The 27,821-nt window shown below is 42.6% G+C and overlaps 1 protein-coding gene across 7 annotated transcripts in view; it reads right to left on the minus strand.

Annotated features, from left to right (window-relative positions):
- Positions 1–1,542: 1,542 nt before the first annotated feature.
- Positions 1,543–27,821, minus strand: part of ogg1 (8-oxoguanine DNA glycosylase) — a 51,636-nt gene continuing 25,357 nt past the window's right edge. For 6 of the 7 annotated variants that reach the window (XM_059944736.1, XM_059944735.1, XM_059944731.1 and 3 more), the window contains exons 3-8: positions 26,494–26,957; positions 20,336–20,515; positions 12,204–12,382; positions 11,517–11,664; positions 7,002–7,051; positions 1,543–2,470 (exon numbers count right to left, since the gene is read on the minus strand). In XM_059944736.1, coding sequence (XP_059800719.1) covers positions 2,387–2,470; positions 7,002–7,051; positions 11,517–11,664; positions 12,204–12,382; positions 20,336–20,515; positions 26,494–26,957 — 1,105 coding nt within the window. In that variant the 3' untranslated portion in view covers positions 1,543–2,386. The remainder of the gene's footprint in view (positions 2,471–7,001; positions 7,052–11,516; positions 11,665–12,203; positions 12,383–20,335; positions 20,516–26,493; positions 26,958–27,821) is intronic. The other variant, XM_059944734.1, reaches the window with a different exon arrangement.

A 27,821-nucleotide genomic window follows, 5' to 3' on the forward strand; every position in this document is an offset into this window, starting at 1 on the left:
GTGCACCAGTGTTGATCATCAGCAAGGAGGAGTTATTATCACCAATCCACGTTGATTGTGTTATTCTGCTTAGGAATCGAGGATCCAATTGCAGAGAGATGTACAGAGGCTCAGGTTATCTATCAGGACTGTGGGAATGATGGTGTTAAATGCTGAGCTATAGTCGATGAACAGCACCTTGACATAGGTGTTGATATTGTCCAGGTGATCCAAGACTGTGTGAAGAGCCGTTGAGATTGTGTCTGCAGTAGACACTTTGTGATGATAGGCAAATTGCAGTGGGTCCAGGTCCTTGCTGAGGCAGGAGTTCCAACTAGCTATGAACAACCTCTCAGAGCATTTACTTGTTGAATTCACTGCCATTTCTGCTCTAGGAATTCTTAACCAGAAGTTCTTTGATGGCACTTCCATTCATCTCTTGCCTTGATAAGGTGTTGATCAAAGTGTTCTGCAAAGGGTCCTTCACCCTGAAACATTGACTCTGTTTCTCTTCTCACAGATGCTGCCTGATATGTCAACAAAATAGAGAGAGTACAGAGAAGATCTACTAGAATGTTACCTGGGTTTCAGCACCTAAGTTACAGAGAAAGGTTGAACAAGTTAAGGTTTGTATTCTTTGGACTGTAGAAGGTTGAGGGGGGACTTGATAGAGGTATTTAAAATTATGAGGGGGATAGATAGAGTTGACGTGGATAGGCTCTTTCTATTGAGAGTAGGGGAGATTCAAACAAGAGGGCATGAGTTGAGAGCTAAGGGCAAAAGTTTAGGGGAAACACGAGGGGGAACTTCTTTACTCAGAGTAGTAGCTGTGCGGAATGAGCTGTGTAGCTGTTTAGAGGCAGGTTCAATATTGTCACTTAAAAAAAAATTGGATAGGTATATGGACATGAAAGGAGTGGAGAGTTATGGGCTGAGTGCAGGTCAGTGGGACTAGGTGAGAGTAAGCATTTGGCACAGACTAGAAGGGGTGAGATGGCCTGTTACTGTGCTGTAATTGTTATATGGTTATATGATGAATCTTTCCAGCATCTTTTGATATTGCTCTGTATTTCCAGCATATAACTTTTGTCACCAAGAACTTAAAGAGAATGCAATAACTATTAAGAGAGTTATTAAAAAACTAGTTATTAGAGTTATTATAAAACTAGTTATATAAGCTAGTTCATCCCTTAATAGTCCTCCTATAGTCCTGGCCTATTGGTAGCTCTTTGGCAAAGCCTATCATATTAATTCCATTTCCTCACTCTATCCCCAAACCTCTGTAAATTTTTGCCTTGTGCCAGGCCATGCAACACAAGGACTTGTATTAACACTATTTTGTGCTGGGATTGTAACTATATGCGCTGTGCGAGACTATACTGTTGCACTTTGGTTCCAGAGGAACAATGTTTTATTTAGCTGTATACATGGGTCTGGTTGAATGACAATAAATTTGACCTTGCCCATAATAATTTACCACTATTCTCCCCAAATTCCTTTACTAAATGTCAGTCTCTAATTAAATTCTTGGTGGTCTGCAAATAATTTAGTCAGGTATTAATCACCATCACTTTTTATTAGAGTTACAAACAAAAACTTTTTAAAAATGTATCAGTTTTGGGACAAATGCATTTATGAAATCCCTCTGTCCACAGATGTTTAAAATTCATCACCAGATAGACCTGTTCTCCACAAATTCCAAGTTGATTACTTGGTCTGATAGTTACAATTACATGGAGGTAACTTCACTTAAATGACAGGAACACAAAACTGAGGTTTATAATCCAGTACACAACAGACAGAGTGCCGCGCTGTCACCTTTCCCTTCATCTATTGTCCCAGGAGGCTGCAGGAGGTAACTTCACTCGACCTTACACAAGTTTTCACCATGGTGCTGACTAATAAGTATCCCACTATCATCGATGATAAAGTTGACTGCCATCACAGTCACATAGATGCTTGTGGAACCTCCTGTACAACACAGACCAGTTAGAGTCATCTCTGTTTTCAAAAAGAACAGCAAAGTGTTTTAGAGTAGATGAAGTACTGTATTTTTAAACTATGGTTACTACTGTAAACAAGTTAGAGGCAGACCAAGCTCCTATAAACACTAATTTGATGTGATTCAGATAACCTGTTTTAGTGTTGATGAGCGAGGGACATGGATATTAACTGCCATCTCCTTCCTTAAGGTACCTCGTATATCCATCAGCCTCAGTTGTTCCTAACCTAAAGGATAACACCCCTGGTAGCACACTACTTCATAAATCTCTGACTGAGGTGACAGAGTATGAGAAACCCAGAAATGCTGACAATGGTTCCATAAACCCAGTCACAAGAATATAATCATTGTAGACTATAAAGTGTTATTCTCCAGGTGATGTCAGACACATAGTAAGTTCTGCTGTCAACTCCTGGCGTTATTATCCTGTTGCTGCTCTTGCTTGGACTTGTATACTTGGAACTTCTTCAAGTCTGCTGAAAAGAGAACCTAGGATAAAGAGTACAAATGATTGAGTGGTGAGAGGTGAAGAAAGCACCCTCAGTACTGACAGGAAGCTGTCAATACTCTCTCTCTGAGCTGTACTGAGTTTGCTGCCAGGAATCCTTATAATTGCTCCCTTTGATCTTGCACCATTGGATGAACCAGGTACATGTGTGAATTGTCATAAATTACAGAGCAGATTCATCTCGGGCACGTTCCTTTGTGCAAACAACTCTTAGAATTCTACAATATTCAATCTGAACCTGGCTCTTTAAGGTTGTCATGGCCGGGGGAGGTAGTGGGGATAAGCTCCGACTACATAGTATATTAAATGGCATGTGACAGCCAACTCCAGCTCCTGCCCTTCACATGTGGCTCAGCTATTAAGCCCAGGAAAACTGTTTCTACTGACAGGAAAAGGGGCAAAGCTGGGTTACTGCCACCTTAAAACCTGTTGTTTTGGGCAGATGGGGCTCATCGTTTGTGCTTGGCATCTAGAAGAAGGAAAACTCTGATTTCAAACCTCTGCTGCCTAGAGGCTATACCCACTCATGAGGAAGGCACTAGGAGTTTACCGCAACAGAAAAGGTCTGGCTTCGAATTCCCTAAGCCAGTTCAACACTGATTGGCAACTCTTGCAACACCACTGATGCCAAACTGTATTGGACTCTGCTGTTCCTCTGGATTCATCAGTTGCATGGAGATGGGGAGCCTGCTACATGGGCAACAGCTTGCTCTCCATATCATACAGCCCAGGCTTGCGTTTGATAGCTGGGTTGTAACATCCATTGTCGGCCAAGACCAATGGACGAGCTTGATCTGAACCCTTCAATTACTGCACAACCTTTAACTTCAGCTGCATCATCTCTTCCCACTACAGTATCAGAGACCATCAATCATATTATAGCGCAGAGGATATATACAATCAGTAGCCACTTTATTAGGTGCCTCCTGTGTTGATTCGTGATCTTCTGCCTCTGTAGCTCCTCCACTTCAGGGTTTGATTTGTGCATTGAGAGATACTTGTCTACACACCACTGTTGTTACGCGTGGTTACTGTCACCTCCCTGTCCACTTGAACCAGTCTGACCATTCTCCTCTGACCTCTCTCACCCATTGAACTGCTCACTGGAATTTTGTTTTTGTTTTGCACATCATTCTCTGTAATCTCAAGAGATTGTTGAGCAGGAAAATCCCAGGAGATCAGCAATGTCTGAGGTACCCAAACCATCCCATTTGGCACCAACAATCATTCTCACAGTCAAAGTCATGAAGATCCCTTCCCCATTCTGATGTTTTGTCTGAACAACAAATGAACCTCTTGACCATGTCTGCATGCTTTTATGCACCAAGTTGCTGCCACATGATCGACTGATTATATACTTGCATTGACAAACAGTTGTACAGGTGCTCCTAATAAAATGGCCACAGAGTGTATATCCATGAACGTGGCCTCCATAGCCACCAGTGGCAATGAATTCCACAGAGCAGTATGGACTCAATGGGCTAAAAGGCATCTTTGCATGTCTTCATTTATTTTTTATTTCAAGAATAAAACTGTGTGGAATAGAATCCTCTGGCCCTTTGATTCGCACCGCCCATCAGCCCCTAACAACCCCGATTTAAACCTAACCTATTCAGTGGACAATTTACAATGACCAGTTAACCAACCTAGTACTTCTTTGGGCTGTGGGAGGAAATCAGAGCACCCAGAGAGGACGTACAGAGATTCATTACAGAGGATCGAGCTCAAAACTCTAATGCCTCGAACTGTAATAGCGTCATGCTGACTGTGACACGACTGTGACGCCCATGTAGGGAACGTTGTGAGGAAGGAGGGCAGACAATGCTGCCTGTATCTCATAGACCATTCCAAACACGGACTCCCTCTTCCACACAGATTCAGAACCTCTTGCATCAAGAAGGGCATGAGATGCACTGCTATGGCACCACCTGCAAATCCACCCCACACAAAATCACAGATTATCTTAACATGGAAGTGCGTCAACATTTCTTCATTATACTTGGGCCAAAATCCAAGAACACCCTGCTCAACAGCCTATAGGAACACCTGCACCAGAACACTGCAATGATACAAAAGGGGCAACTCTGCACCATCTTCTCGAAAGCATTAAGGGCAATCCTTGCTAGTGATGTCCATTTCCATAAGACCATAAGGCACAGAAGCAGTGTTAGGTCTTTGGGCCCATCAACTCTATTCCATCATGGCTAATTTATTATTCCTCTCAATCCCATTTTCCTGCCTTAACTTTTGGTGCTCTGAATAACCAAGAACCTATCAACATCATCATCCACTGACTAAATCTGTGAAATTCATTGCCACTGATGGCTGTGGCTATTGTGGGAAAATAAAACAAGTTTATCCTCCTCTCAAAAAAATCAACCTAAATCACCCCTCCTACAGCCTTTCCCAATGGCCCCTTATTCTTTCTTTAATATAATAGTCATAGAGCACTACAGCGCAGAATCATGCCCACCTAATCTATAACAAATTGTTAACAGATCTAATCCAAAATTCTAACAGATTCTGCCTCTACCATTTAGCCCACAATGTGATTTAGGATGTAAAAAAAAGTTCTTTTTGCTTTTTGTTCTATTCTCGATTCTCGATTCTATGGACTCTTGTCCAGCAGCTCTCTGACACTGGGAACGTTCTTCTCTTCTTTCCCACCCTTCCATTATTTTAACCTTTGTAATCTGAAGAGTTCTGTCAACAGTACTGCAAACTTTCAAGTCATCACATGTCTGTTTGCTCATCTGCCATGTACCTACTCAACTGAAGTTGTACACCCTCTAAATCATAGAAACATAGAATACCTACAGCACAATACAGGCCCTTCGGCCCACAATGATGTGCCAAACACGTACTTACTTTAGAAATTACCTCAGGTTACCCATAGCCTTCTATTTTTCTGAGCTCCATGTACCTATCCAGGAGATTCTTAAAAGACCCTATCGTATCCACCTCCACCACCGACGCCAGCAGCCCATTCCACGCACTCACCACTCTCTGCATAAAAAACTTACCCAACATCTCTTCTGTACCTACTTCCAAGCACCTTAAAACTGTGTTCTCACATGTTAGTCATTTCAGCCCTGGGAAAAAGCCTCGGACTATCCACATGATCAATGCCTCTCATCATCTTATACACCTCAATCAGGTCACCCCTCATCCTCTGTCGCCCCAAGATGAAAAGACCAAGTTCATTCAACCTATTCTCGTAAGGCATGCTCCCCAATCCAGGCAACATCCTTGTAAATCTCCTCTGCACCCTTTCTATGGTTTCCTCATCCTTCCTATACTGAGGTGACCAGAACTGAGCACAGTACTCCAAGTGGGGTCTGACCAGGGTCCTATATAGCTGTAACATAACCTTTCGGCTTATGAACTCAGTCCCATGGTTGATGAAGACCAATACACCGTATGCCTTCTTAATCATACAGTCAACCTGTGCAGCAGCTTTGAGTGTCTTTTGGACTCGAACCTCAAGATCCCTCTGATCCTCCACTCGGCCAAGAGTCTTACCATTAATATTATTTTCTGCCATCATATTTGACCTACCAAAATGAACCACCTCACACTTCTCAGCCCAGTTTTGCATCTTATCGATGTTCCGCTGTAACCTCTGACAGCCCTCCATACTATCCACAACACCTCCAACCTTTGTGTCATCAGCAAACTTACTAACCCATCCCTCCACTTCCTCATCCAGGTCATTTATAAAAATAATGAAGAGAAGGATCCCAGAACAGATCCCAGAGGCACTCCACTGGTCACCAGCCTCCATGCAGAATATGACCTGTCTACAACCACTCTTTGCCTTCTGTGGTTAAGCCAATTCTGGATCCACAAAACAATGTCCCCTTGGATCCCATGCCTCTTTACTTTCTCAATAAGCCTTGCAGGGGGTACCTTATCAAATGCCTTGCTGAAATCCATATACACTACATCAACTGTTCTACCTTCAACAATGTGTTTAGTCACATCCTCAAAAAATTCAATCAGGTTCATAAGGCATGACCTGCCCTTGACAAAGCCATGCTGACTATTCCTAATCATATTATACTTCTCTAAAAGTTCATAAATCCTGCCTCTCAGGATCTTCTCCATCAACCTACCAACCAGTGAAGAAAGACTTACTGGTCTATAATTTCCTGGGCTATCTCTACTCCCTTTCTTGAATAAGGGAAATCCTACATACCTGTCTTTTGCTTTTAATATGTGAGCTCCCCCTCGCTCCTCTAATTGAGGTCTCATTTACACAGGTAGAAGTCATTGATCTTATTGTCTTGAAATTTACCTTCTGTTATCCAATGCAGCAGCTGTTGGTGGAACGCTGATTTCAATTAAGACTAAATTTCAGATCAGTACACCAATGAGTTGTCTACTTAATGCTCCTGCCGGAGGATAAGACTTAAGCAAAATCTTTTTGGTAACAAAAAGAAGTCTTTCATATTCTCCCTTTGTGTCTCTTCCACCAGGGTCTTTTGTGAATGCTATATTTGTATTACTCACAGAGTGTGCCCAGCCAGCAAAAGGACCCCAAAGGCTGCGATAAAAATCACCTGAAATAAAAATACAGAAAGTCAAGTCAAAGTAAATTTATTATCAAAGTACAAATATGCTACCATATACTATCTAGAAGCTCATTTTCCTGTCAGCATTTTCAGGATAATAAAGAAGTGCAATAGGATTTTTTTAAACTATATGTAGACAAAGACTGAGCACCAACCAATGTGCAAAGCAAGATAAATTGTGAAGATTAAAAATAAGTAAATAATACTGAGAACATGAGTTGTAGCGTACTTGAAAGTAAGCCTGTAAGTTGTAAAATCAGTTCAGAATTGAGGTGAGTGAATTTATTCATGCTGGTTCTGGAGCCTGATGGTTGTGGGATAATAATTGTTTCCAAAGCTCGTGGTTTAGGACCTAATGTACCTCTTTCCCAATGGCAGAAGCGAGAAGACAGCATGGCCTGGATAGTGGGGGTCCTTCATAGAAACATAGAAAACTTACAGCACAACACAGGCCCTTCGGCGCACAAAGCTGTGTCAAACATGTCCCTACCTTAGAACTACCTAGGCTTTACCCAGAGCCCTCTAATTTTGCTAAGCTCCATGTAGTCATCCAGGAGTCTCTTAAAAGACCTCATCATTTCTGCCTCCACCGCCGCCACCAGCAGCCAATTCCACGCACTCACCACTCTCTGCGTAAAAAACTTACCCCTGTCATCTCCTCTGTAACTACCTCCAAGCAGCTTAAAACTGTGTTCTCTTGTGCTAGTCATTTCAGCCCTGAGGAAAAGCCTCTGACTATCCACACAATCAATGACTCTCATTATCTTGAACACGTATCAGGTCACCTCTCATCCTCCGTCGCTCCAAGGACAAAAGGCCAAGTTCACTCAACCTATTCTCATAAGGCATGCTCCCCAATCCAGGCAACATCCTTGTAAATCTCCTCTGCACCCTTTCTATGGCTTCCACATCCTTCCTATAGTGAGACGACCAGAACTGAGCACAGTACTCCAAGTGGGGTCTGACCAGGGTCCTACATAGCTGCAACATTACCTCTCGACTCTTAAACTCAATCCCACGTTTGATGAAGGCCAATGCACCATATGCCTTCTTAACCACAGAGTCAACCTACATGGCAGCTTTGAGTGTCCCATGGATTCAGACCTCAAAATCCCTCTGATCCTCCACACTGTCAAGTGTCTTACCATTAATGCTGTATCCTGCCATCATATTTGACCCACCAAAAAGTTAGTTAGGGGGCAAAAGTTTAAGGGTAACATGAGGGGGAATTTCTTTACTCACAGAGTGGTAGCTGTGTGGAAAGAGCTTCCAGTAGAATAGTAGAGGCAGGTTCGATATTGTCACTTAAAGTAAAATTGGATAGGAATATGGACAGGAAAGGAATGGAGGGCTATGGGCTGAATGCGGGTCAGTGGGACTAGGTGAGAGTAAGCAGCGGCATGGACTAGAAGGGCCGACCAGATGTCCTGTTTCCGTGCTGTATTTGTTATATGGTTATATAAAATGAACCACCTCACACTTAACTGGGTTGAACTCCATCTGCCACTTCTCAGCCCAGTTTTGTATCTTATCAATGCTGCTTTCTTTTGCGACAGAATTTAATGTAAATGTGTTCAAAGTTCAAAGTAAATTTTATGATCAAAATATATACTGTATATAAGTAACCATATACAGCCCTGGGACTCATTTTCTTGTGGGCATACTCAATAAATCTATAGAATAATAACCATAACAGAATCAATGAAAAACAGCCCAATTTAAAGTTCAGCCAGAATGCAGAAGACAAAAAACTGTAATTACAAAGGGAAAGAAATAATAATAATTATTATTATTAATAAATAAATAAGCAATAAGAATCAAGAACGTGAGATAAAGAATTCTTGAAAGTGAGTCCATTTGTTGTGGGGACGTTTCAATGATGGAACAAGTGAAGTTATCCACTTTGGTTCAAGAACCTGATGGTTGAGGGATAGTAACTCTTCCTGAACCTGGTGGTGTGAGTCCTGAGGCAATTGTACTTTCTTCCTGAAGGCAGCAGCAAAAAGAAAACATGACCTGGGTAGTGGGGGGTCCCTGATAATGGATATTGCTTTCTTGTGACAGCATTTCACGTAGATGTGCTCAATGGTTGGGAGGGTTTTACCCATGATGGACTAGGCCATATCCATTACTTTTTGTAGGATTTTCCTTTTCAAGGGCTTTGGTGTTTCCATACCAGGCTGTGATGCAGCCAGTCAATATACTGTCCATAACACATCGACAGAAGTTTGTCAAAGCTTTAGGTATCATGCCGAATCTCCACAAACCCCTAAGGAATTAGGGATGCTGCTGTGCTTTCTTTGCAACTTATGTGCTGGGCTCAGGATAGGTCCTCCGAAATAACAACACTGAGGAGTTTAAAGTTGCTAACTGTCTCCACCTCTGATCCTCCAGTGAGGAATGGCTCATGGACCTCTGTTATTCTTTTCAAGTCTTTTGCATTGCTAACATTGAGTAAGAGGTTGTTGTTATGACACCTTTCAAACAACTTTTCAACCTCCCTCCTATATGCTGATTCAACATCACCTTTGATTTGGCCTATGACAGTGTTGTCATCCGTAAATTTGAATATGGCATTGGAGATGTGCTTAGCTACACAATCATAAGTGTAAAGCAAGTAGAGCAGAGGGTTAAGCACACAGCCTGATGGAGATCGTGGAGGAGAAGTTGTTGCCAATCTGAACTGACTGGGGTTTGCAAGTGAGGAAATCGAGGATCCAATTACACAAGGACGCATTGAGGCCAAGGTCTTGGGGCTTATAGATTAGTCTTGAAGGGATGGTCGTATTGAAAGCTGAGCTGTAGTTCCTAAAGCTAAACCTGAAGAATGCATTTTTGCTGTTCAGATATTCCAGGGTTGAGTGAAGAGCCAATGAGATGGTATCTGCTGTGGACCTGTTGCTCTGGTTAGCAAATTGGAATGGATCTAAGACACTTCTCATGCAGGAGTTGATCTGTTTCATCACAAACCTCTCAAACACTTCATCACTGTGGATGTAAGTGCTATTGGGTAGTGGTCACCGAGGCATGTCACCATACTCTTCTTGGGCACCTGTATAATTGAAGCCTGCTTCCACACACTGCCAAAGTGAGAGCTTAAAGATCTCAGTGAACACACTAGCTAGCTGATCAGCACAGGTCTTTAATACTTGGCCAGGTACCCAGTCTGGGCTGGATGCTTTTCATGGGTTCATCCTCCCGAAGGCTGTTTGCACATTGGCTACAGAGACTAAAATCTCAGGATGTGGGACTTCGTAACGGCCCTGCTATGTTTTGATAGTCAAAGGGAGCATAAGAAGGCATTGAGCTCATCAGGAAGCGAAGCTCTTTTGCCGCCCATGTTGCTTGATTTAACTTTATAAGAAGAGATAGTATTCAAGCCCTGCCATGACTGCTAAGCATCCTTCATTAACTCAAGCTTGGTCCAGAATTGCCACGTCGTCTATGAGGTGGCTTACTGGAGATTGTACCTGGACCTCTTGTAACTTTCTTGGTCACCAAACTGGAATGCCTCGGATCCAGCTCTCAGCAGATTTTGCATTTCATGGTTCATCCAGAGCTACTGCCTGGGGAAGACTCGGAATAATCTTGTGGAGACACACGCACCTACAGCTGTTTTACCTCGGTCCATTGCAACCATGGATCATTATTCAGACCTCTAGATAAGTGCTTGACCATGGCCTAGTACATGGACTCGAAGCAATCCCGTAGCTCTCCGCTGCCTCCCGTGACCACCTCGTTAATGTCTAATTTCTAGGCTCTGAGTGGAAGGGTGGGGGGCTGGGCTGCATTCACCACTTTCCCATTCCTGGGCATTAGTGTTTCAATACAGGCCACGATGCAACCAGTCAGGATACTCTCCACTTCCATTTTATATTTACAGTTTGCATTCCCAACTATTACCATTAAAATCCTTCACAATGTAAAGTACAAAGGCCATTCCTAGTCAGTAGCAGTATGTGATTCTGCATTAATGATTGTGTGTTCTACTTTGTACAACATCCTGACACTGATGTGTTTAACGCTTTGTACTCGCAGGATAGTATCTACTGACCTGATCATACTTTACAGCAGAAAGAATAATTAACCTCCAAGTAATCCGCATAAAACACTACTCATTTATGGAAGCCAGTTAACTAATCATTGCTGTCTATTCTACAGTAGTGTAATGGTTAGCGCAACTCTATTAAAACTTTGGGCATCAGAGTTCAGAGTTCAATTCTGATGTCATCTGTAAGGACTCTGTACATCCTCCCCATAAATTGTGTAGATTTTTTCCAGGTGCTCCAGTTTCCTTCCATAGTCCAAAGATGTATCGTTTAGTAGGTTATTGGTCATTGCAAATTGTCCCAAAATTAAGCTAGTGTTGAATCTGGAGGTTGCTGGGCAAAGGGATTTGAAGGGCTGGAAGGGCCTACTCCACACCGTATCTCTAATTAAATAAAATTCTTACCAATTTCTCCATACACCTTGTCAGTGAGACTCTTCCTCCCTGCCCCCAAGTGGGAGAGGTAATCACGCTTTGTGATCTGCCAGACATGTGTGTCCACTGGAATAACACCTGGCTTATCCAGAGACATCAAACAAACGCAGTCAGCCACCTGGAGCCGGAGATGAGAGGCAAAGAGAGTACAGGTAAGAATGTTTCCCGAAATCTCACCCAATAAAGATAGTTTGTACAAATATGGTTTTTACTCCCTATCCAAAGCACTGAGCAAAACAACCCAGCACTATTGTCTCCCAGCTTGTGAACACCAAGAAAAAAAAGGTGAAAGAAGATGTCGTTAGTGCATCCCTTTTGCCTAGTCTTCAGTGAAGTTCAGTTAATTGGAGTCATCAGAAAATTAAAAGTAATTAAAATTAAATATAAACACTGCTGAATATTCAGAGTAACACACACCCTGGAGGAACTCAGCAGGTCAAGCAGCATCTATGGAGAGGAATAGAGTCCCCATTGATGTCATAAAAGGTCTTGGCCCAAAACGTCGACTCTATTCCTTTGCATAGATGTTGCCTGACCTGCTGAGATCCTCCAACATTTTGTGTATATTACTCTAAAGTTAAATGTATTATTTTCAGTTCAGCTAAATGGTTTAAAAATCCATCTACTGACTGAGCTATTCATCAATAAACTACTCACCTTTGCCCCCACACCAGGCAAAGTGCACAGAGCACGCTTTGCTTCTTTGTATGAGGTCTCTCTCAGGGAATATAGCCAATCAGGACCATGTTTTTCCAGTATCACCTTGGCGGTCTGGCTGATGAACTTCGCTCGGTATCCAAATCCTAGTTTTCGTAACTCTTTTTCCACATTATTTCCTATGACCACAAGAAATTATTATTACCTACTTAAATCCAGCTCTCTTACTGCCACCTGTCATCCCATATTTCCCTCCCCATCAGTCTGATACTAAAACCCTTCCTCATTCCCAGTCAGACATCACTGTCCATTCTCAGCCTGAGTCCTACACTCTGTCTCCAGTACCAGCCCTTGTTCCTTGTCAACTTCTTAATTTTTTTTCCTGAAGGTTTCAGAACTGAAATATTAAATGTTTCTCTTTTCATAGGAGCTGCCTAATCTGTGTCTTTCCAAAAATTTCTGGTTTTATTTTTAATTTTTAATCATTGAACTTAGTGCATAGTACACTGCTATTTAAACTACTGATTTTACACCATATGCATCTACCCGGATTTCCACTGCTGGTGTGAAAGCAAAGGGCTTCTATCAGTGAACCTTTTGGTGCTAGTTGGGCTTACGGTGTGATTAAAACAGAAAATTGTATTTGTACAGTGACTTTGACATCCTCAACCCTTCCCAATTGGCCCACAACTAATGAAGTACTTTTGAAATCTGGTCATTCATTGCCAATGCAGCACAACATTCAGATTTCTGGGCAGCCTGTTCCCATGAATTGGCTAGGTATCTCTTTAGATAGCCTCACACGCTATTTACGTGAGGAAAAAAGGCCATGCTCTCTTCTCACTGCTGCCATCAGGAAGGAGGTACAGGAGATTCAGGACTCACATCATCATGTTCAGAAACAGTTTCTACCCCTTATCCATTAGACTGTCGAACCAGAGGGGATAACTTCACTCACCCCAACACTAAACCCACAACCTATGGACTTAGTTTCAAGGACTCTTCAAATCAGGTTCTCAATATTTATTGCTTATATATTTATTATTTTTTTGTATTTGCATCAGTTGTTGTCTTTTGCACATTGGTTGTTTGTGTTGTATGGGGTTTTTCATTAATTCGATTGTGTTTCTTCACATTTACTGTGAATGCAAGAAGATTTGGGCACCATGTTAGTGTATTAGTTAGCTCAGAGTTTTCCAAAGTTCAGAGTTCAATTCCGACACCTTTCCGTAGGAGTCTCTGTACATCCTCTCCGTGGAATACGCGAGTTTATCCCGGGTGCTCCAGTTTCTGCCCACTGTCCAAAGACGTACTAGGTCATTGTGAATTGTCCCATGATTAGGTTAAGGATAAATTGGGGTTGTGGGTTTGTTGGAATGGTATGGCTCAAAGGGCAATACAGCTAAATAAAATAAACAAACAAAATTAATCTCTGGGTAGTATATGCTGACATTTACAAGACCAAAAGACCCAAAGGTATACAAGCAGAATTAGGCCATTTATCCTACAAGGTCAGCTCCACCATTTTGTCATGGCTGATCCAATTTTCCTTTCAGCCCCAATTTCCTCCCTTCTCCCCATATCCCTTCACGTCCTGACCAATCAAAAATCTATCAAACTCTGCCTTAAATATACATAAAGATCTTGCCTCCACAACTACCCATGGCAATGAATTCCACAGATTCACTATTCTCAGACATTCCTCCTCATCTCCATTCTATTCTGAGGCTGTGTCCTCTGGTCTTAGACTCTGCCAGCACAGGAAACATCCTCTCCACGTCCACTCTATCAAGGCCTCTCACCATTCGATAGGTTTTCATTAGTTCACCCCCCATTCTTCTGAGCTCCAGCAAACAGGCCCAGAGGCATCAAATGTTCTTTTTTATGACAACTCATTCAATCCTAGAATAATTTTCATTAACCTCCTTTAACCCTCTCCTGTTTCAGCACATTTTTTCTAAGATAAGGGGTCCGTATACTCTGTGAGGCCTCCCCAGTGCTTTATAGAGTCTCAACATTACATCCTTGTTTTAACATTCTAGTCCTCTTGAAATGAATGCTAACATCACATTTGCCTTCCTCACCACAGAGTCGATTTACAAATGAACCTTTAGGGGATCCTGTACAAGGACTCCCAAGTCCCTTTGCGCCTCAATTTTTGCATTTTCTCACCATTTAGAAAACAGTCAACCTTTAGTTTTCTTCTAAAAACTGCATGGCCATACACTTCCTAGCACTGTATTCCATCTGCCATTTCTTCGCCCATTCTCCTAATCTTGTGTCCTTACATAGTGTCTTCGTATCATCTGCAAATTTTGCAACGAAGCCATCAATTCCATCATCCAAATCACTGACATATAATAAAGAAATAAACGGTCCCAAAACAGACCCCTGTGGGACACCAATAGCCAACCAGAAAAGACTCTCTTTATTTCCACTCTTTGCCTTCTGCCAATCAGCCACTGCTTTATCCATGCTAGAATCTCTCCTGTAATACCATGGGTTCATAGCTTGTTAAGCAGTTCCATGTATGGCACTTTGTCAAAGGCCTTCTGAAAATCCAAGTACACAACATCAACTGATTTCCCTTTGTCTATCCTGCCTGTTATTTCTTCAAAGAATTCCAACAGATTTGTTAGGCAAGGTTTTCCCTTGAGGAAACCATGCTGACTATGGCCTATTTTATCTTCTGGCTTTCCTTTCAATACAATGTGTACCCTTGGGCATTAAGCTCCCAGCTATAATCTTCTTTCAGCCATGCTTCAATGATGCCCACAACATCATACATGCCAATCCGTAACTGTGCTACAAGTTCGTCGACCTTATTCCTCATACTGTATGCACTTGAATATAACACCTTCAGCCCTGTATTCACCCTTTTCAATTTTGTTGGCCTTTTATCATCTCATCCTGTTGACTGCAATTTTGTTCAATCATCAGCCTCTCCTTGTTAGGAGTCTCGCTGCACATTGTCTGTAAACCTCATCTTCAGCACTGTCACTCTGGTTCCCATTCCCCTGCAAAATTAATTTAAACCTGCCTGAACAACTCTAGCCAACCTGTCTGCAAGGCTATTGGGCCCCCTCAGGTTCAGGTGTAACCCATCCCTTTAGTACAGGTCATACCTTCTCCAGAAAGATCTCAGTGATCCATCAATCTGAACCCCTGCCCCCTGCACCAGTTCCTCAGCCATGCATTCATCTGCCAAATCATCCTATTCTTACCCTCACTGACACATGGAGCAGGCAGCAATCCAGAGATTACTACCCTGGAGGTTCTGTTTCTCAGCTTTCTACATAGCTCCCAAAAATCTCTCTTCAGGGCCTCCTCGTTGGCCCCAATATATACCAAGACTGGCTGGTCTCCCTCCCGCTTGAGAATACCATGGACACAATCCAAAACATCCCTGATCCTGGCACCAGGGAGGCAACTTACCATCCTGGGGTCTCTATCACTTCCACAGAACCTCTTTTGATAATAAATTTACTTAGAATTTTGACCTTTGGATCAAGTTTGCTACAACTGAGACAAGGTTTTCCATACTTCTACAATCAAAACATTGAGTTGTCTATGTGTTACATGTTTTATTGCAGTTCTACTGCCATGCTGTTAGATATTTATACCAGCAGCTTTTCTGCAAACAAAGTGTGTTCTGTTGGTTAGGCTTCATCTCTCATTAGGCTTCTGCTAAGAGAAGGAGTTATTTGCTCTGCTGAAGAATATTGTGTCAGCCAGTTGGGTTAGTCTTGGTAACATTCTGTCCAGTGGAATGCTATGGAACGTTCGAGAGAGCTGGGTGGAATCAGATTTCTAAGGGACAGTGGCCTGGTTTTGGGGTCTTTGTTGGCAAGGGGTGCGGAGCAGAGTACAAGGGAAAATGCTCGCAGAATTCCACCCGAAGGAGAGACCCCGTTGTAAGAAGCGGTTTGTGCATATGAATAGTTCTAAGGAGGAAGTGCCAAAGCTTCTGAGTTAACCAGTTTGTTCATAATGTTCTTCGAGATAAGTTCAAAGTTCGAACTGTGGCTGGTGAAGTGGGCTCAGCGTTGTGAGTAAAGTGAAGCACCCAACTACTCCAGAAATGGGCACACTTCGACTGGTTTAACTGTAATGGGTTGTTTTACTTTTCTTTTTCTATTAACTGTTTGTCAAAGTTGAAACTTTGGTAAATATACTTCCACTGTAATTTTAAACTGCTTTAAGGTCTGTTATTTCCTGGTGACTTCTGCTCCCTCCTCGGAAGATTCCAGCTTCCCTGGTTGGTCGAGCCTGACTCACACTCTGACCCTAGGCACTGTTGCTAATTGAAGGTAGCCTTCTCGTCCTTACCCATGCAACACTGAGTCACATGGCTGATAGCCAGAGTTAGCTAACCACCCTGGTTTATTACAAGCCATGGTGAGAGGGTTACATAGGTAGCCAAAGCTCACATGTTAGATTAAAAACGTCAAGCATACTCTCAAATAAAAACATGACCTACCCATGGGCCAATGAAAAATCATCAGTGATACCTTGTTACTGGTTCCTAAAGAAATAAACTAAATTAAATGTATCTAGTATCCAACAAAAAATGAACCGGCTCCTTCTGATATGGGCAGTTTGCTAAGATAATATCACCACCTTGTGGTAGCAAGGAAGCAGGCGGGAACGCCTTCAGGGAAAAGAAGACGAGAGATTCTGCAGATGCTGGAAGTCCAGAGCAATGCACCCAAAATGCTGAAGGAACTGAGCAGTTCAGGCAGCATCTGTGGAGAGGAATAAACAGTCAACGTTTCAAGCTGCGACCCTTCATCAGGAGGTGGGGAAAGGGGAAAGGAATACAAGTTGGCAGGTGATAGATGAAAATGGGTGAGGGGGAATCTGGGTGGACGGGGGAGTGGAGTAAGAAGTTGGCAGGTGATAGGTAGAAGTGGTAGAGGACTGAAGGAAAAGGTATCTCATGACTTAGGAGAGAAAGGAAGGAGAAAGTGAGAAGGCCAGGAACAACCTATGGAACACTAAGAACAAAACATAATTCCGATTGATGTTAAAGATGGACAATTTGCCCAGCCAGAGTTTGCAGGTCATTACTTCATGAAGAGCTTTGCAAGGTTGGTTATAGCCAGAACGAACTCCTGCCTAAGCAAGGACCAGGTCCTGCTGCCATTTGCCTATCGCCATCATACGTCTACGGTGGACGTGATCTTATTGGCTTTCCACTCAGTCTCTCCACCTGGACAATAGCAACATGAATGTCAGCTGTTTATTGATTACAGCTCAGTTTTGACATAATTATACCTTCAGTTCTAATCAAGAAACTCCAAACTCTAGGCTTCTGAACCTCCCCTCTGCAACTGGATTCTTGACTTCCTCACAGTCAGTGTGGATCAGAAATAACATCTTCTCCTCGCTGACAATCAACACTGGTGTACCTCAACGATATGCACTTTGCCCACTGCTCTACTTTCCCTACACCCATGACTATGTGGCTAGGCCCAGCTCAAACACCATCTATAAATTTGTTGATGACTGTTGGCAGAATTTCAGTTGGTGATGAAAAGGCATACAGGAGCGAGATAGATAAGCTGTTGAGTGGTGTCACAACAGCAACTTTGCACTCATTGATTGTGGACCTCAGGAAGGGAAGTCGAGGGTACAAAATACCAGTACTTATCGAGTGATCAGAAGTGGAAAGAGTGAGCAGTTACAAATTCATGGGTGTCAATATCTCTAAATATCGATCCTGGGTCCAACATATTGAGGAAGTTACAAAGAAGGTACAGCAGCAGCTATATTTCATTAGGCATTTGAGAAAACTTCCTATGCCTCCAAGGGCTCTGGCAAATTTCTACAGATGCACTGTGGCGAGCATTCTAACTGATTGCATCCCTGTTTGGTGTGGAGAGGCCACAGCACAAGTTCAGAAAAAGCTGTAGAAAATTGTAAATTCGGCCAGCTCCATCTTGGGCACTAATTCCCAAGTATTGAAGACATTTCACCTTCAAAAAGCAATGTCTCAAAAAGGCAGCATCTATCATTGAGGACTCCCATCACCCAGGACATGCCAACTTCTCATTGCTGCCATCAGGGAAGAAGAACAGGAGCCTGAAGACACGTGCTTAGCATTTCAGGGTGAGCTCCTTCTACTCTGCCATCAGATTTCTAAATGGACAATGAACCCATGTACACTACCTCAGTATTTTTGTACAAATTATTCAATTTAATTTATATATTCACTTCTTGTTGTACTTTATATATTTTTTTAAATGATTATGTATTGTAATGTACTGCTATGCAAAACAACAAATTGTATGAGATATGCCAGTGATATGAAACCTGATTCAGATTCAGTGTCGATACCCTGTCTTGTTTCAGTTGGGAGCAACCTAGTTTCCCCAACAAACTTGCTTTCTTCTTTCTCCTTGTCCACCTCATACTTGGTCAATAATTGGCAGGTCAGGTATAATCTGTGCAAGCAGAAACTGATGCTACACTTTGCCCTGTTTGTCTCTCCACTGATGTGGCCTGACCTTCTGAGACTTTTTCTGCTTTCAGTTTGGTTTGCATATTAATGAGTTGTCTCTGCCAATATTCTGCTCTACAGGTGATGATGGAAAATTGCAAACTTTCAAATCAGAACAGGTTCTCAATAATTTGGAAATGCAATGTCCAGCACCCATAAACTTACACAATTGTGTATAATTTATGATTAATAAGTATTTGGTATCTCTCTTGCTGTGGCAGGAGCAATACTACTCTCTCCCTTGTTAGTGAGAGAGAGAGAGAGCCTGTGGTATGTCGAATTGGTGGGGTGAACAGTGGCTTTTGATAGACTACATCATGGTCTCTTTGGGGGCTTTGCTATTCCTTGCATGGTGGGTGGTGGGAGAGCTGCAAGTGGGAGAGGGTTAATGCATTTGCTGCTGCTTGTGCATGGGAAGTGGGAGGGGGCTTTAGGATTCTAACGTTTTCCTGTCATTCACTCTTTGGGGTTTTTCTTCTGTATCATGGATGTCTGTGGAGAGTGAGAATTTCGGACTGTATATTGTATGCATTCTCTGATATTAAATGGAACTATGGATCCATTCAACCATTGGAATTTGAAATGTCCTAAGTGCAGTCGTGGAGCCAGACCCGAATTCACTGATAAATGGATTAAATGGGGTAGGACGAGGGAGGAAAGGGACAAAGTGGTGAGGGTGAACAGTATAATTAACTTGTGGTACTGGTTTAAAGATGCAGTTTACAGAGAAAGAATTTTGACCAGCAAGTATTAACAGACTATTTAACTTCAGAGGGTATAATGGCCAAGACTCCAGCCCTAATGCTTTCCAGTGGAAAGGTTGAGCAACTTCAAGTTCCTGGGCGTCAACATCTCTCTTGGACCCAACACACTGATGTAAGTTGGAGGTATGGCGGTTCCACTGCATAGGATTAAGAAAAGCTGCAGAGAGTTGTAAACTCAGCCAGCTCCATCATGGGCACCACCCTCCTCATCATTGAGAACACCTTCAAAAGCCAGTGTCTCAGGAAGCTAACAAGGACCCACACCATCTTGAACACATCTTTCTAATACTACCTTCAGGGAGGAGGTACAGGAGTCTGAACAACCACATTCAACATTTTAGGAACAGCTTCTTGCCCTCCACTATCAGATTTCTGAATGGTTCATAAAGCAATGAACACTACCTCACTAATCTTCTTTGGCACTTTACTGCATCTCCGCCAGGGACAAAGCCTGTCTGTGAAAGGAGTAGAGTTGGGCATGGGGCTAGCAACCCCATTCCATAAGAACCCAGAAACACAGAAGCTCCAAAGGCATCATCCCTGGAAGAGGAAGAATCTTAGATGGGCTACACCTTGAAAGACAGGCCCAGGACAGAGGACTCTGGCGAGCAGCTGCCCGTGGCCTCCATCCCAGTAGGGGTAATGACTTAACCAACTAACCACATGTATTTAAGCTAATAAACAACAATTTCATGATATATGCCAGTGATAATATACTTGATTTTAATTCTAATCCAACACCATCTTGCATTATTTACACCTCTCCTACTAGATCAGCTCCACAGCTAACCGTCCTCCTCCCTACAAGCCAACAAAGCTGTGCCCATTCCCCAGCCAGTAGGCTGCCTTTCCGTTTTGCCACTCACCAGCCAGAACCTGCAATGTGGGGAATGAGTGGTAGGTGCAGGAGTCCAGCTGGCACAGCCTTTCCCCGTAGGTGTGGCACAGACGCTCAACCATTCCGGCAATGCGTGAGATGTGGTTGTTGGAGCTACAGATGAAAGAGAAGAGGCATTCTATAGGATCTTGTCGCAGAATGCGGACTCCTGAAACAACAGGGGATGCAAGGACACGGTTACAAATCAGATTATCACTACTGCAGATCTAAGAAAAAAACACTGGCCCAAAAGCCACAGGGCATCACAGTAGCATTGCAGTCAGCACAACACTACTACAGCTCAGTGCACTGGTGTTTGGGGTTCAACTCTGATGTCATCTGTAAGGAGTTTATACGTGCTCCCAGTGAACATGTGGGTTTCCTCCAAGTGTTCTGGTCTCCTTCCACGTTCTGTGTAAGGAAAGCAGTGCTCTTGGACAAAACCCACATGTTCACTGGGGTTCGGTTGGAAGGTTAACTGGGGGTTAAATTGGAGGGTCGCTGGTGGAACAGCTTGAAGGGCCTATTCCATGCTGTATCTCTAAATTAAATAAACGAATAACCTCAGTTTAAAACTGTGGAAGAATTTTGGATTTGGATATTCAGGGAGTCAAAGGAGATGGGGCTAGTACAGGAAAATGGAAATGAGTTAAACATTAGCCAAGCTGATACAGGACTGTGGTCTTATTGAATGTCTGGGGAAGCCTGAGGGACCTTCTCACGCAGGGTTTTTTATACACAGAGAGTGGCTGGTGCATAGAACACAGTGATGGTAGAGACTCATACATTAGGAACCTTTCAGAGACTCCTAGAAAGGTACATGGATGAAAGAAAAATGGAGGGCTATGTGGGAGGAAAGGGTTAGATTGAACTTGGAGTAGGTTTATGTAGATCAGCACAACATCTGTACTGAACTGTTCTATATTTTATGTTCTTATTGAATGGTACAGCGGGCATGTGGAGCTTCTATTTCGGACAAGCTCCTGAATAATTTTATTGCTTCATATGCAAAGAATTTCAGAAGTTTCTGTTGTGGTTCTGGTTATTTGTATAGACCATAAAACATATGAGCAGAATCTGCTCCACCATTCCATCATGGCTGATTTATTATCCCTCTCAGCTCCATTCTCCTGCCTTTTCCCCATAACCTTTGACTGATCAGGAACCTATTAACCTTTGCTTTAAATATACTGAATGACTTGGCCTCCACAGCCATCTGAATTCCACAGATTCACTATGCTCGGCTAAAGAAATTCCTCCTCATCTCTGTTCTAAGTGGATGTCCAACTATTCTAAGGCTGTGCCCTCTGGCCCTAGACTTCCCAACTATAGGAAACATCCTCTCCACATTCTCTGTATCTGGACCTTTCAATATTCAACACGTTTCAATGAGATCCCCGTTTCATTCCTTTAAACTCCATTGAGTACAGACCCAGAGCCATCAAATGCTCTTCATACATTAACCTTTTAATTATTCCTGTGAACTCCTCTGGACCCTCTCTGATGCCAGCATATCTTTTCTCATATAAGGGACCCAAAACTGCTCGCAATACTTCAAGTGCAGTCTTACCAATGCCTTAAAAAGCCTCAGCATTACATCCTTGTTTTTATATTCTAGACCTCTTGAAATGAATGCTAACACTGCACTTGCCTTCCCTACCACCAACTCAACCCACAAGTTAAACCTTAGGAAATCCTCAAGTTTACCTTTAGGGAATCCTGAACAAGGTCTCCCAAATCCCTTTGCACCTCTGATTTTTAAATTTTCTCTCCATTTAGAAAATAAACTATGCCTCTATGCCTTCTACCAAAGTGCATCACCATACATTTCCCTGGACTATATTCCCCATCTGCCACTTCTTTGCTCATTCTCTCAAACTGTCAATGTCCTTCTGCAGACTTCCTGCTTCCTCATCAGCACCTGCCCCTCCATCTATCTTTGTATTATCTGCAAACTTGGCACAAAGCCATCAACTCTGGTATTCAAATCATTGACATATAATGTGAAAGGAAGCAGTACTAACAGTGACCCCTGCAGAACACCACTGGTCACTGGCAACAATCAGAAAAGGCTCACTTTATTCCCACTTTTGCCTTCTGCCAATCAGCCATTGCTCTATCCATGCTAATATCTTTCCTGTAATACCATGGGCTCTTTCTTATTAAGCAGCCTCATGTGTGTCAAAGGTCTTCTGAAAGTCCAAGTAAACAACATTCACTAACACTACTTTGTCTGTGCTGCTTGTTATTTCCCCAAAGAATTCCAATAGATTTATTAGGCAATATTTCCCCTTAAGGAAACCATGCTGACTTTGGCCTACTTTTCCTGGCGATTGCTAATAGGCAATTTAGCCATGTTGGTGCAGAACTGGTGTTGCATGTGGGTCAAACTGGGGACACACAGCATCTAGCATTAATGAGTTGCTGGGATTTTAGCTGTAAACCAACAATTAACATAATAGAAATGAATAAACAATTGACATTTTGGGCCAAGACAAAGGGCCAAGGTTCATCAGGGCAAGGTTTATTAACAAGGTTAGTTTTACTGACACCAATTTTCATAACCAGTGTTTTTTAAAAAAAAATCAGACAATCTGAACTCAACTTCTCTGCATTATTAGTTTGATAACATAATCATGCCACTGCAACTGTATATTCACTACAATTAGATGCAGCCTTTACCAATTTACAATATCACTACACCATCACATCATTATAACCATTTAACCAATGCACTGCCACTCTGTATGTCTGACTCTCATATACAGAATAGACTGAAAGTTTCCATACTTTGAATAAGTATCACATTAGAACCATTATACCACAGTGGATTCCGATTAATTGGGCAATCGATTAATCAGGTTAGTCATTTATTTGGGACAACTCTTGAACAAAAACTAGTCAAGAAAATAGCCAGGATTCCTTCATTTATTTGGGAAATGATGTTGCTTAATTGGGGCAGAAGACTGTTGAACAGTTTTTAGCCAGTGTCAATTGTGCACAGTCAGACACCAGTGTGCTTAGGGTGAACAGTTTTTAAATAGCGTCAGTTGCACCTGTTTGTTCTCCCTTTCCCTTTCAGGATCCTTTGGAAGACTATGACCTGGAGTTACATGCAGGCTTCAGTTCTTTGCGAGACTGGACCCGTTCTCGGGGTTCCACGACTGGCCGTTATTCGACATGCCAAGGGTTTGGCCTGAGAGCCTCAATTGTGTTTGGAAGCCTAAGATCTCAGGGCTCTGGAGATGGGTGGATTGAGGGTCGGTGTCACGGCAGGAGACTCCTGTGTCGTCAGGGAGGCTGGAAAACCTTTTGCTGTGGGCCCGAAGACCCAAAGTCTTTGCGATCTTCAGACACAGAGCTTGGAAAAAGCGACAAAATGAACTTTTAAGATGGTAAACCAGTGGGTTATTGTTATGTCTCCCACTCGCTTTGCCAGGGAGAGAGAGAACCTGTGGTTTGTCGAATTTTGAAAGAAATGCAAAGCTTTTGGGGTAACTTTGGTCTGTGTCTTTGCTATTGCTTAGCCCACACTTGGGCTCTGTGATGGTACCAATGCACATTTTTTTTGTTGGGGGAGGGGGGGATTGTCATTCGCTGCCGCTTACACATAGGAGGGGGGAGCTGGGGAGGATGTTGGGGTTTTCATGTTTAACTGTCATTCATTCTTTGGGGCACTTCTCTGTTTTTATGGATGTTTGCAAAGGAAAAGCATTTCAGGATGTATATTATATACATTTCTCTAACATTAAGTTTGAACTTTGGACATGAAGATTTAGTAGCTTCATTGTTTGAATGCAGTCCATTATCTGCATAGGGAGCCCACACTGATTTTGTTCATTTACAGTCAAACAAAAGGACACGACAGCATACCGACAGAGGAATTCATCCAGTGTAAGTATTAGGTTGAAACTAATACACAGTTTTATAGTACACAAGTAGTATTGGTCATAATAATTTGTTCTGTACTTCATTTAAATACATAATTTGTTACTCAGTTTGTCTTTTTTGTACCTTTTTAACTATTTCTCTGAAAGTTCAGCTATTTTGGACAGCCAAATAATTGGGCCAAAATGTACTGGTATTTAAATGTAATACAGAACAAATTAGAATACTACCAATACCTTTATGGTTATAAAACCGTGCAGGGTGTACTTGATAGTTATTAATGGAGGAATTCAACTGCCATGTTCTTATGATTGACTGTAAATGAACAAAATTAGTGCAGACACCTAGTGCAAAGCTTTAAATGACCGCTTCCTCCAAACTTTCATTTTCATTATAACATTCAAGATCCCTTCAAATTCTTCGTAATTCATAACTTGTTGAAGTAGTGAAATAGTTTCATTTTTCACTCTCGGTCATTTTGACACTTCTGGGCAGAATGAAAGGTGGTGAGGAATTAGTATTCAGGAGGGAGACTGAAAATTTGGCTGAGTGTTGTCATAACAACACCCTCTCACTCACTGTCAGCAAGACCAAGGAACTGATTATAGACTTCAGGAGAGGGAAACCAGAGGTCCATGAACCAGTCCTTACTTAAGGATCAGAAGTGGAGAGGGTTAGCACCTTTAAATTCCTGAGTGTTACAATTTCAGAGAACCAGTCCTGGACCCAGCACGCAAGTGCAGTTGCGAAGAAAGCATGACAGTGCTTCTACTTCCTCAGGAGTCTGTGGAGAATTGGAATGACATCTACAACATTGACAAATTTCTATAGATGTGTAATGGAGAGTATATTGACTGGCTGCATCATGGCCTGGTATGGAAACATTAATGCCTTAGAATGGAAAATTCTACAAAAGGTAGTGGATTCGGCCCAGTACACCTCGGATAAAGCCCTCTCAACCATTGAGCACATCTACATGAAATGCTGTCGTAGGAACGCAGCATCCATCATCAAAGATCCCCACCGCCCAGGTCATGCTCTCTACTCTTAGCATGAACATTGAATTCGCCAACTTCCAGTAATTCCCTCTCTCTCCCTTCCCCCATCCCACTTTCACTCTGCCTCCTCCTCCAGCTGCCTATCACCTCTCTCATGATTCTGCTTTCTTCTACACACAGTGCTTTCCCCTTACATTCCTTCTTCACCTTTCCTGCCTATCCCCTCCCTGCTTCCCCTCCCCCACCCCTTGAACTTTCCCCTTACTGGTTTTTCACCTGACACCTACCAGCCTTCTCCTTCCCACCCTCCCCCCACCCTCTTCAGTCCTGACGAAGGGTCTCGGCCCGAAACGTTGACTGTTTGTTTCCACGGATGCTGCCTGACCTGCTGAGTTCCTCCAGCGTGTTGCATCTGCAGTGTACTTTGTGTTTACGTGCTCTCTTCTCACTGCTGCCATCAGGCAGAAGGTGCAGGGGCCTCAGGATATGCACCACCAGGTTCAAGAACAGTTTCTACCTCTCAGCCATCAGGCTGTTGAATAGAAGGAGATAACTACACTCACTTGCCCCATCATTGAAATGCCCCTACAACCAATGACCTCACTTTAAGGACTCTTTATCTCATTATTTATTGCTATTTATTTCTGTTTGCATTTGCACCGTTTATTGGCTTTTGCACTCTGGTTACTATTCTGCAAATTCGTTGTGTATGCCCACAAGAAAATCAGTCTTGGGGTCGTATGTGGTGACATTTATCTACTTTGGTAATAAATTTGCTTTGAACTTTCTGGCATCTCCAAGCCTGAATGCTTGAAACTGCAGTGAGCAAAACAGTTCTAAATTGTCTTATAGCTTATTTTTTGCCAACTATCAGTGACAAAAATCACTGCTTTTTGAATATAAACACATGCAACTGTCACTATTTAAAAACTCTTTAGTCTAAGCAAGGTGCAGTATCTAATGGCCACACAAGTGACGCTGATCAGAAACTGTTTGGCAACAGGCTCCTGCCCCATTTTACTGGGAGAATGTCCCACATAAATGAAGGAAATTCCAGCTATTGTGTCTATTTAGTGTTTGCTCTTTGTCCCAAATAAAGGCTTTCCCTACTAACTGGTGATTCAATTAACCAGAATCGACTGTATTTGGTACATGTGGATATAGCCTGGGGCTACACGAGGAATGCAAGCTGTCAGTACAGGCAGCAGTCCCCTCTAAGTAAACTCAAGACCATAAATTCTTCCTTCACTGACACACCTACCTGGGAAATCCTGAGCCACCTGTGCAAAGTGCTTGTCAGCTTGCACCCACTGGGAGTACAGGTCACTCAGCTGCACGTGCAGCTGAAAGTAGTCACTCAAGATCTTGCCCTCCTCCTGATCCGCAGTTGCCTCCTCCTGCCTCAACGTTCCGTGTGTGGTGTCAATGATCTGCTGTGTGCCCTGCACTGGTTCCGCCTTCTCTTCAGCAAACACATTCGCGGCATGTTGAGCATTCCCATCTTCACTTCTATGTTTTCTTTTTAAAGTGTTTTCCTTTCTCACTTTAACACTGACCTGACTTGTCAGTGGGCCCTTCCTCTTTCTGTGCCCTGTCGGTTCTTGGAGAGCACTATTTGCCTCTCTGTAGTTAGTCTGGTACCAGATGTGAGTCTGGGTCTGTGTCAACGTCCACACACGATTGGCTAAGACTCCTGTCCAATGTCCAGGGCTCGTCTCCTGCCATCTGTAAAACAGGGTGTTCATGAAATTGTTGAGTTTGACTCTGGGAGACTGAAAAGGACAGTCTGTTCCTCAAGCTTGCATTGAGCTTTGTTGGAACCACGCAATTAGGTCAGATTGTGAATGGAATGGACAATTAAAGTGACAGTGCCACCGCTAGCTCAGGATTGACCCTGCAGACTGCATGAAGATGTTCCATGAAGTGACCACCCAATCTGTACTAAGCTCCTCTAATCAGAATCAGAATCAGGTTTAATATCGCCGGCATATGTCATGAAGTTTGTTAACGAAGTGGCAGCTGTACAATGCAATACATGATAATATAGGAGACAATAAATAAGCACAGTGGTGCTAGAAAGTTTGTGAACCATATTGAATTTTCTCTATTTCTGCATAAATATGACCTAAAGTGTGATCAGATCTTCACCCAAGTCCTTAAACTAGATAAAGAGAACCCAATTAAATAAATAACACAAAAACATTATTGTTCATTTATTGAAAAAAATTATCAAATATTACATGCACACATTGGAAAAAGTATGTGAACCTCCAGGGTAATGCCTTCTACAAAAGCTATTTGGAGTCAGGTGTTCCAATCAGTGATATGAGTTTAGAGGTTTGTGCTCACCCCTATAAAAAGAAGACACACTAAGCCAGGTTACTGACAGAGTCTGCTCTTCTCAAGAAAGATCTGTTTATGTGCACCATGCCTCAATCAAAACAACTTTCAGAGGACCTTAGAAGCAGAATTGGAGATGCATGAAGCGGGAAAAGGCCACAAAAGATTTCTAAAGACCCGAGTGTTCATCAGTCCGCAGTAAAAGAAGTTGTCTATATATGGAAGAAACTCAGTACTGTTACTACTCTC

This window comes from Hypanus sabinus, chromosome 19 (assembly GCF_030144855.1).
Source record: "Hypanus sabinus isolate sHypSab1 chromosome 19, sHypSab1.hap1, whole genome shotgun sequence".
NCBI classification, from domain to species: domain Eukaryota; kingdom Metazoa; phylum Chordata; class Chondrichthyes; order Myliobatiformes; family Dasyatidae; genus Hypanus; species Hypanus sabinus.